The 11,751-nt window shown below is 32.8% G+C and overlaps 1 protein-coding gene across 1 annotated transcript; it reads right to left on the bottom strand.

The window, feature by feature from the left end:
- Positions 1 to 614: 614 nt before the first annotated feature.
- On the bottom strand, positions 615 to 2,282 carry LOC143557350 (MYB-like transcription factor EOBI). The gene is made up of 3 exons (XM_077046443.1): positions 1,703 to 2,282; positions 1,485 to 1,614; positions 615 to 1,397 (listed from the first exon to the last, which is right to left on the bottom strand). Exons 1-3 carry the CDS (start codon positions 1,887 to 1,889, stop codon positions 752 to 754), a joined length of 963 nt encoding a protein of 320 aa, XP_076902558.1. The 5' UTR covers positions 1,890 to 2,282; the 3' UTR covers positions 615 to 751.
- Positions 2,283 to 11,751: the final 9,469 nt, after the last annotated feature.

Genomic DNA, 11,751 nt, shown 5'->3' with positions numbered 1-11,751 from the left:
TTGTATTTTTTAACAAACCTAATGGATGCCTGATACCCGGGGCTAGCTGGTGGGTTGGGCAACTCGGGCGACTAGTCAGGGCACTTAATTTTTAAGGACATAAATTTTTTTTTTATATTTTTTAAAATTCTTCTATAAAATAGATGCACATCTTAATCCTCTTATTAAATATTAGGCCAAATCTTTCTTTTACTCATAACCGGTGTTGGGTCTATGGGTTTTTTTTTTATTTCGTTACTCGTTAAGGTTTACAGACCTTTTTATTAAGGTTCAGTCGAGACTTTTAAATTCTTAAAAACCGACCCGATGATATCTGTAGGCATGCAAGACCAGTGGGTATAGGGCCGAGTATAACCAGTGGGTATATATAGCTTTTAGTTTGAAGTAATTAATGGCTCATATTTTGTTAAGTGACACTAGAGATTCACGATAATTTAAATTTATGTTAACGTTGTAGTCATAATCGCATGATTTATTTAATCTCGTTGGTTAAGCATCACGTGAACTTTTGGATTGTATCGTTTTAGAAAAGCAATTAAAAGAAATATTGATGTAACTCAAACTGAAGAATTTAAAAAAATACATTTATAATTATTTCATATAATTAACCCACTCACAAAGAAGGAAAAAAATTAATCTTCTCTTGTTACAAAATCAACAAATATATGGTATTTCTTTGCAAATAATTAAAGTTTCTACAGTAACAGTGTGCCTAAACTTTATCAAACTTTTGGCCTTTTGGGCTCGTCCCTCATATGTTGAATTGTTGATCAAGAAATAAAATATCGTCAACATTCCACAAACTGTCGGAAAAGTCACCACCATTATTAATGCCACCAGACCACTGATTGTTCTCCTCCACTGTTGCAAACTCCATCTCTCCGTTAAAGTAACCCGAGGGGCTGATCAACGGGCCATAGAACCCGTCACAAGTACTTGGGTTGTTGATTTGAAAGAAGTCTTGACTTTGGTTGTTACTGTTACCGTTACTGTTACTTGTTGGATAATAACCATCAGTCAAGTCAGACACCGGTGAACTATGCTGTGAACTAGGGTTTATAATTAGGTTATTATTCTCATAACCAGCATAACTGTTGGTCATTACTGACTGGCTTGTTCCAGTAATATTATCCATGTTATGTTGGTTGAGTACTGGGTAGGAAGTGGTGGTGGTTGTTACGGTGGAAGAATCTCCGGTCGTGGCAGTGGCGTTGGCGGAGGCCGCCTTGATCCGCTCGGCCAACCGTGGCATCCAAAGATAACGCATGGTGTCCTTAAACTGCTTGCTGTTCACATCGCATTTTAGTTGTTTAGCGTGCTTTTGAACTCTTGTTCTCCAGTAGTTCTTGATCTCGTTATCGGTTCTTCCAGGTAAGTGTTGTGCTATTTTTGACCATCTGGATATAACATATAAATAGGTGATTAGCTTACTGAGAAATAAGAAAAAGATTTAGTCAATGAGTAGATATTAAATAACATAATACCGATTGCCCCAACGTGAATGAAGTTCAAGAATCAAGAGTTGTTCTTCAAGAGTAATGTTTCCACGACGAACGTCTGGTCGGAGATAATTCAGCCACCGCAATCTGCAGCTCTTTCCGGTTCTCTTGAGTCCTGTATAATCAATGACAAAAAGATTAATTAAGTCACGTTAATCTAACTAGTGTGATTTGGGTTACTAATGAGTCGCAAATGTACGTACCGGCACAACGAGCAAGTGAATTCCAACGGCCTTCGCCGTGATGGGCGATGTAATTAATGAGAGCGAAATCCTCTTCGACGGTCCACGGACCTCGTCTAAGGTCATCATCCATGGACATGTTCATTTGATCATCCTCTTCACTACCACTAGTTTGATCAATACAACTGTTGATCATGTTATACTCCATGAAACTTTTTGTAGATTGATATATATATAACTTGACGTATATGATTTTGTAAGTAATGGGTGTATGAGAGAGAGAAAGAGAGTTGTTAACTATGAGGAAAAAATGGTAATTTGGAAGGTGGTTGTTTTGACATCAGAGTAGAAGGTGTGTTTTTATAGGGAGAATGTCGGATGTGAGAGAAAGAGGAGAGAGAGGGCCGCAATAGTTAACTTGGACACCTAAAAAGAATTAATACTCGTGGCCCACAATGGGCTGCATAGTGCTCTAAAGTCGGCCTTGGGAAGTTTGACACTTTGACTTTTAGGCATCAGAGTGAGAAAGTTTGAGATGAAATGGATTAGTCCGTGTATTGTTTATTTAACTCGTTTCTTTTAAACAACTTGTAAATTTGCTTGCTTTTTGGTGTTCCCATTTGTTCAAAAGTATCATCTCTCTTTCTCTCTCTAAAACTCACTATATTTTAAAAACAAGCATAACAAGTCAAGAGTTGACGACACTGAACATGTGTGACATTTTTAATTATATACGCTGGTGACTTATAAACACAAATATACACGTGTAAATGGCTTAAAATATCATATAATACAAAAATACAACGTAACAAGTTAAATAGAAAACTTTGGAGATTTATGGAGAAGCACGACTATGCTAGTCAGCGACTTGTACGCTACCGAGATCATGTCCTTGCATCCATGGAAATATCATCGTGCCTTGACAAAGCACAACAATGTTTCTCCTTCAGCATATGTACCATAAGTTAGTAGTTTTTGACATGTTGCAATATGAGACGTACCCCAAGGACGTTTCTGATGACCCTTTAGGAATAAAACAACGCCGACCTGGAATCACCTAGAGTGATCTCATTTCACTCTCACACTTCCCCTGACTCATATCCCTTTCAACATCAAGCTCCATTTTCTGGTCTCTATATATCTAATGTGTTCATGTGTGTTCTTGAGAGTTTGATGTTCTAGCTAGCTATTGAATTTGCTTGGAATAGTTCAAAGTGAAGAGTTATCAAGAATCCAGAAGTGTTAGCAAGCATCTAACATCCATCAGTTTGAGTTGTAAGTCATTTATGCCCTAATTGTTCGTGAAAATGGGTAATAATGAACTTCGTTTTTGATTTGAAGTTTGATCTTTGGCCTAAATTGGAATATTTTTTTTTTTGGTTAGGTTTGATGAACTGAGTATATTGAAAGGAAACCGGCCATCTGAAAAGCATTAATCATCCTCATCAATTGGTAAGACTTGGAAACCTAATTCAAAGGAAAGTGAGGACTTTTGAGATTTGTGTTAAGAGTGTGAGTTTAAATTAGGGGAACGTTTAGCGATCAAATTGAACTAATCATGATAGATTGATTTGGTTTGAACAACACTTGCAAAGAAATAAGTTGTTGTGAGTTAAAACTAAGTTCGGTAATCATTTGGACAAGAAAACTAGGTTTGGGACGAAATTGTGAGGACAATCCTCGAGCACAACACACCACCTAGTGGCTATGACTATGCCTGACCAAACTTGGCAAGAGCGCAAGCTTGCCTACCCTACACACAATCAGGCTTCGAATTAACAACACAAATGCCCACTCGGTGACCATGCCCATAGCGGTTATGGGACGTGACTACTAGACCAATTATGTAGAAAATCAATTTTGATCGGACAATAGAGTTTTTTATAATTAAATCCTTGGTCTATGAATATGATAGGATTGGTTGTCAAGGTAATTAAGTTATGTTAATTCAGATAAATAACAATAAACCATGTAGGATTCTTGCATCACTGGTGAGCAATTTTTTTGTAACTACGTATTTATCTAGTGTGACCTAAAGACGTCCTTCACATTAAAAAGATACCTTTTTATATGTTTTTGGGTTGGAAATACATACAGAATGCTTTGATAGATGACGAGTTTTTTTTTGTAGGTGTATTATGTAATTAAAATGTTTGACATGTGTATATTATTCAGACATTTTGACTACTCAGATTGTACATATGTATAGTCGATACTTTAAATGTATGAAAATGGCTTACACTCGTGATTGTGACCTCAATTAAGACATCAGTGTGTGTGTTTGTTTATTCATTTTGGTGTGTTGATGATCACCGAATAAGATTTTATTCGTAGTGCATTTTTAGGGATTATATAATTCACTAAAACTCCCATAACTGTTTGTTGAGTCGATATGTCGTGAACTTAACAGGTTTTATATGTGTATTTTTAAGCATGTATATTTCGAAAATGATAAGTGAAAGCTAAGGATTACTAGATGGTGGATATGTATAGGAGGCTAAACTTTTCAGACGTGTTCAGGGAAGTCTGTCGTGATGAATTTCCCTTTTTAAACTATCCATCATAATGACCATTTATCACAACCGGTTACAATGTGACACAAAAAGACAAAAAAAAACATTTTAATTAAAAACTTGAAACTTTTTTTTGTCCACAACTGGTTGCAACTTAGGTTGTTCCAGCAACCTAAGTTTGCAACCGAACTTGTAAATATAATTTGATTTTTTCATGAAAATTACAACTTTTAACCTTTTTTTAAATGTAATGACACGGTTTTATATATAAACAAACATTGAACATTTTGATATAAATTTTATAAAAAATGAAACATTTTTATTTATTTAAATACTGATTTATGTTGGGTTGTGATATCGAGTAAAATATTGGATTGAGTTGGGTTGTATAAACGAAAGAGAGAGACATAAGTTTTTTTAATAAGTGGTTGGGTTGGCTGGGTTGTGATAGTGGACAGCCTTATGAAGAAATAGTTGCAAATCCTCAGCGTTGCGACGACGGGACACGAATTAAGTTAGCATCGGTTAAGTTCATTACAACATCGGGACCAAATAAAAATAAGTTTTTAAACACTCAAAAGAGTACCGGAACACATACAACTTATAATCAAAGTGGCACAAATTTGGTGGTCATGGATTAGGTTCATGATGGTATATGTATTAAATCGTAAAAAACCCAAAAACTAATTTCGTCAAGTTAACATCCTTAAATAAAACATGAGCGTTGCCTTGGAGAGTTAACGCAAATTCGGTTGGTATCAATTTGGTTCATTACAAAATAATTATCATATTAAAAAAATGTTTTTATACATAAATGGATAAAAAAAACATTAATATAACAAATGAACAACACTTAGAAGTTAACTAAAAATTCATAAAAACGATACTAAGGGGGCTCGAATTCAGGCACATAAGTATAACAGGAGTTAGAAAACACAACTTCAGCCAGCAATCAGTTTGGTTATCAATTTAACTTTACTATATAAAAGCCCAAACAATTACTCTTAGAAACTATTATGTGACGCCGACACTTGCTATTTATCTTAGTATATAGTTTGGATGCAAAGTTAATGTGGTTGAATCCTACTTTTGGCTAGTTGTCAATTGTTCTCGTACCCCCTTTTTTATGTAATACATCCTTTTTTGTGTTTAAGAAAGACATTTTAACTTTTTTTTATTGCATATTCAAATTAATGGTATCGAGTAATCAGAAGTCGTGAAGTCAGGGCTTGGCAAGTTGGTATAATAGCATAAGGTTTTAACAAATAAGGTTTCTTTAAGATTCCTAAGTTTTAATCGAGAGACTCTAGATAGAAGTTTTGATTAGATTTGGCAACACTAAGTCTTAGTGTATTTAACCAATAAAATCTACACTTTTGCAAATGTATTCGTCAGATTTTTGGTGTACACGTACTTATGAATGGACGAAGATTTTGTAGAACTCACTTTTTAAACAGATTACATGTGAACAAAAATTGTTTCTAATTTATTGGTCATCTTTTCGGGCTGAATTTAAATATCATGGACCATTACATTTCATAAATACAACTAAAAGGTGAAAGCCAACAAGATTATAATAAAAATAAATGTTAAATACATTATATAAACATATGCACATGCACATGAAGGAATGGGGTCAACCGATCTCATTCTTTTGCGCATTTCATGTAATACATGTAAGACGACAATTTAAATCGACTCCAACTTTTAAAACAATTGGCTCTATTGGTTATTTTAAATATATTATGGTCTCCACTGACCATTGGTTTTATGAAATAAGTATTACATAAACTTTTTATTAAATAAAAAAAAGTATATTGTTTAATATAAGCCTAAGCATTATTAACAATTGATAAAAACCAGGTTATTGCCCAATTAAACTTCTAACCTAAAAAGAAAAAGAAAAAAAAACTAATTTCTTTGTTTCCTCAATTTAGTTATATAAACAAAAGGTTGATTCTTTGGATAATCCCGAGAATGATGGCTGGCAAATTGTGAACAGTGAATAAAGGAACAATCAAGTTGATCGACTTAAGAAAGCAGCCAACCGATTGAAACAAAAATATCGTGCAATTGTAGACCTCAAATCTATTCAACATAAATCAAGGTTATTTATTATGTTATCTTGTTCTTTCACGCCTGAAACTCAAAATAAGATGTTTTAAAGAAAAATTAGATGTGTATTATAAATGATGGCATGTTTAATATAGCATTGCTTTTATTATATGATATGACCCCATTCAAAAATTGTGACGTCCGGTTGTCAGTGGTGAAGCTTTGACAAGTTCATCGAGGGATCGGACTAACAATGTATTAAAAAATTCATAAACGAGAGGGCCCAGCTCAAATTTTCGGTCGAACCCAGGTAAATTTAGACTACGTATACAAATTTTCAGATGAAAATAAGTAAATTTACAATAATGCGGAAAAATACACCCGGGCCTCACTAAGATCGGCCAATGCAGATTGTCAAACATATACCCATTTGACATTATAATCTATAAACATATTTTATGTGATGTGTGCGGATAGTAACCTAAGATTTATGGTACAAGTTACATATATAATTATCAAAATTTAGGTGTACGTGCATTTTAAATATTTTTTAGTGGATTTATGTTAAAACCCTATAAACCGTTAGCAACTTAGCATGCAATGGCGGTTTATAAGATTATTACGCCAAATATTAATGAATTCTAAAGCAACACACAATCTATATATCCAATACAGTGTTTCAACCCGTTTTTGTTTGACTATGTTATCTGATAGAGATGTGACATTATTATTATTATTAATATATAATCATTGAGTTTGAGTCATCGGTCAAGACCAATACAATTTGATTTGGATTGTGTATTTGCATAACGGAGTGGATCATTGGTCCCCCACACACACCTCACCCTTGGTTATATATGAAACTCACCACGTTTACAATCGATGTATTTATGCGACTCCAATTTCTGAGCTCAATTTTTGTTAACGACCGACTTTTCGTCTCCCGTAGAATATAGCAAGGGGATTTAGTGATAAGTTAACGGCCGACTTTTGGTCTCGTAGAATTATCAACGTATTCTTTAACAACCATACAATTTAGCGAATGACAGTCTTCGAGATTTTAGATGCCATACGAGTATAAGAAACATGCCCTTATATATATTTAACTTTTCTCGAAAATCGATGATAATTGTGATAACAATAAATAAAACAAAATTATTGTAATAATAAACAATTCAACAGCAAACAAAACAAAGTTAAATGGATCGCGAGACTTTCCAAACATTTCTTTAAAGCAAAGTTGTTCATCGTTATATATAAGCAATTAAATTGACAAAAACACATATAAACAATTTAATTACTCAATGATTCAATATATAAAATTAAACAATATAAGGAGATTGATTACCTAATCGAATATTGCGCAGAAATATATATGTTTTTATTTTCTGTTTTTTCACTGAAATATATCCAAATTACAACACTAGATATTCGTATTATAAAAATTATGAGCAAATATCCAAATTATAATGTTTAAAACACATACTTCAACTCCACGGGAGGTTTTGTGTAATTTTTTATAAAATTTATTTTACTTACACATCTGGGAATTGGGCGGATGCATATTCGTTTTCTTTGTTATACATCTTTTTTTTTTTTTGGTTATACATCGGTTATTCTTTCATTGAACTCTAGTATATCTATTTTTTTAACGACATTTGAAACTGCCTTCAATACCCGAATAATGAAAAGATGTCTATCGTTTATATTGATTTTAATGCTTAAGGTATGAATTACCCAAGAGTTAAAAATCCTAATACGGGAAAAACTCCCATGAGTTTGCAGTCTTAAACTTGAGACCGTAAGATCTCAAATATTAATAATCACCTCTTGCCACTAGACAGAATGTCTATGATTGCTATATAAAATTAATAAGTATATAGTGAACCTTTATTTTATCATACATACATTTAAATATATATATATGTATATATATGTATGTATGTATGTATGTGTGTGTGTATAGAAAAATATTCAAATAAAAATAAGAAGTTACACATGAATTATAAAAACCAACATATTTTTGACATTTGATATTACAAATTATGGAGTTACAAATTATGGTGAAAGAATAATTATAGAAAACTATGTCGGTTATATTAATGAAAGAATAATTCTAGAAAATTATGTCGGTTATTGGTAATTATAAATCTCAACCATTGATTAACATGATCTAATGATTATGATTTATTCCTAGTTTTCTTATGAAACTATTTATTTTTAAGATAACCCTCTCCTATATATATGGTTATACTAAAAAGTAAAGTGTGTTTAGAAAGTGTAGGAAGAGATCTGGAGCGTTAGATCTAATGATCCAATGGCTGTGGTTCTACTGTTGTGTTTTTCTTAAACGTGCTCTATTTTTGTACTTATTTTATAACACTCCAGGGTCATTTTCGTCTACTATGTTATATCAAATTTGAAAATTATCAATCAGTAATTAAATTGCTTAACACTTAAATTTGAAAACTTTCAATCAATTATTATAACTTCTAATATGTTATATTAAATTTGAAAACTTTCAAACAAGAATTATAACTTTTACTGTGTTATATTAAATTTGGAAATTATCAATCATGAACTAACGATAACACACCGTATTGTTTTTGAAAAACACACAGAATGACGTAAACTAACATAAACAAATTGTTGAAGAATATAATGAATGAATCAATTATTTACATAGCTATAGACCATTTAAAAAACCATTACAAATAAGTATTAACATAATCACACTGATGAAGAAATGCCGTTACGATTATAATAACACACATATAGTTCAACATCTTCACAGTAGTTAGGCGTTTTGAATCAATTATTTTTTATTGTTCAATGGAGGATGTAATGATTTATGTATACAGTGTTGAATAATATATTCTTGGATTTTGATTACGGTTTTTGGTATAACAAATTTTTGAAGAATATGATGTTTAATTCTTGTAATTGTATGTTAATATTGCCATGATTGTATTCTGAATATAAGAAAAAAAGAAATAGGGATGAGAATTAAAATCAGATTTAAAATCCATTATTAAAACATGTTATTATTTACAATCATGTCCTTATGTGTTATATTGAATCTCACAACCCAATCTCTTATAACACTTTTTAGGAAATATTAACTTCTTATTCTAACCGTGTTATCTCTCCCTCTCTCTCTCTATATATATATATATATATATATATATATATATATAGGGGAGGGTTATCCTAAAAATAAGTAGTTTCCTAGGAAGACTAAAAATAAATCATAGCCATTGGATCATGCTAATCAATGGTTGAGATTTAAAATTACCAATAACCGACATAGTTTCCTATAATTACTCTTTCATCATTATAATCGACATAGTTTCCTAGAATTGTTCTTTCATCATCATTTGTAATGCCAAATGTCAAAATTTCGTTGGTTCTTACCATTCCTAGGAAACTCCTTATTCTTATTTGAACCCTTTTCTATATATATATGTGTGTGTGTGTGTGTGTGTGGACATGTTTAAAAGGGAACTAAAAAAAATAATAAACAAATTCATTTTTCATGTAAAAAGACATTTTTACATAATCTTTTTAGAGTCTTTTTATATAAACACATGTAAAATACGTTTTAAAAAAATTATTTTTAGTTAAAAACGGAATTTTTTTTACAAAATTACTTTTTTTATTGGAATGTCTTCTACATGTATTTATAAACAAAAAGTCCAAAAAGGTTTATACTAAAACTATTTTTTTGCATGTAAAATGAAGAGTTAATCAGTTCCTCACTTTTTTGAGTTCTCTCTTAAACCTGTCTTATATTTCCCTATTCTAATAAATGTTGGTGCATGATGCCAGTAGTTCAATATCTCGTGCGTATTTGTGTCTGTAATTGCTTAAACTGTTGGTCTTTTGTTAAACGTGTTATTATATGTTCGCCATTTGTTTTAGGCGAACTTGTGAATGTAGCGAAGTTATGACAACTTCGCCTAGAATGTTAGGCGAAGTTGTCGAGGTTTATATATACCTCAACTTCGGCCATTTTGACGTGGGGGTTTTAGTGTTTTTGGTGAACGAGTTGTTTTGTGATCTTGTGTATCACGTGTTGAAGATTAGCAATATATCAAGTTTACAGTATTATCCAGTATGTTTGTTTTACCGATTCAACGTATTACTTGTCTTACACTCGTATCGTATTACGTGGGGATTCCACACCCTCGTGTTACGAGATAATCCTGTGTAGATCCGACTGGGAACCTACAATTGGTATCAGAGCTTTTGCTCGTGATTGTGTGGTTCGGGATTATCACACGGGTGTTAAGATCGTTCCGTTTGATCATTCCGGAACGAGTTTACGTTGAAATACCTTGTTTTTGTCTTTTGCCCATCTTCCCCTATCAAATATACCCTCGAAACACCCTCGCGTCCATCGCAATTAACCTAACAAAACCTGCTCATAATCTTGTTCTTGAGGCGAAGTTGCCGTCTCCTACTCTAGGGTTTTTGGCGAACTTATAGGGTTCCTGCGAAGTTGTGAAAGGGCGAAGTTGTGAAGGTGCGAAGTTAATAGTCAGGCGAAGTTACCATCTAGCGAAGTTAACTTAACTTCGCTATTACTGATTTTAAACCAGAATCTCATTTCTGATCTTTAAATTACAATTCTTTCAAAAATGACTTCAATAAACATCACAGAACTGGTAAAGATGGAGGTTGAAGCTGTGTCTGCAACTAAAGCTCCAAAACTGCTGAAGGGTACTGATTTCGTTGCATGGAAAGATTGGTTTGAACAGTATGTGAAGTATCAAGATGCTAAGATGTGGGTTTGCAATCAAGACGGGTACATTCCACCAACGTCTATGTTTGAAGGTCGTGAACAGATTAAAAAGTACAGTAAGATGGAAGATGATGAAAAGAAAATGTATAAGGCAGAGAGTAAAGTGCATGCAGCTATAACAATGGCACTTCCATAAGAGATTCTCCATACTTTCAAAAAGTACAAAACTGCTAGAGAACTATGGGAAGCTCTAGAAAATAGATATGAAGGTAATGTTGGGATACGTACCTCCAAGACAAAGCTGCTAAAGACTCAATTCTCCGTATCCAAGTATCTGAAAAACGAATCACTTGATGATATTATCACACGATATTATCATTTGATGACCGAACTGAATAATTATTCCATTGAATACAAGGAAGAAGAGATAGTAGAGAAACTTCTTGATGCACTACCACCAAAATGGGAGATATACACTGTTCTGATGAGAGAAGATAAGGACTTTAACAAGATTGATTTGGAAACGGTGGTAAATAAGTTACGAAATTTTGAACTTAACATGGTTCGAAAGGAGACACCAACTGATCAGGTTCAGGATCCGGGAATGTATGGTGCGAAAGTCACTCCAAGCTCAAGTTCAAAATCAGAATCCACTGCATACTACTCAAAGGGGGAATCAAACTCCACTCCAGATGGTCATGTGATTCTCAATATGAATGGTGACGTATGTTTCGTAGAAGGAGGTAGTAAGTCCTCAA

Source organism: Bidens hawaiensis, unplaced genomic scaffold, assembly GCF_021521415.1.
Source record: "Bidens hawaiensis isolate Kalapana, Puna unplaced genomic scaffold, B.hawaiensis_p1.1 tig00018916_1, whole genome shotgun sequence".
NCBI lineage: Eukaryota > Viridiplantae > Streptophyta > Magnoliopsida > Asterales > Asteraceae > Bidens > Bidens hawaiensis.
Note: the sequence above shows the minus strand (reverse complement) of the source record. Positions and strands in the feature narration are given on the sequence as shown.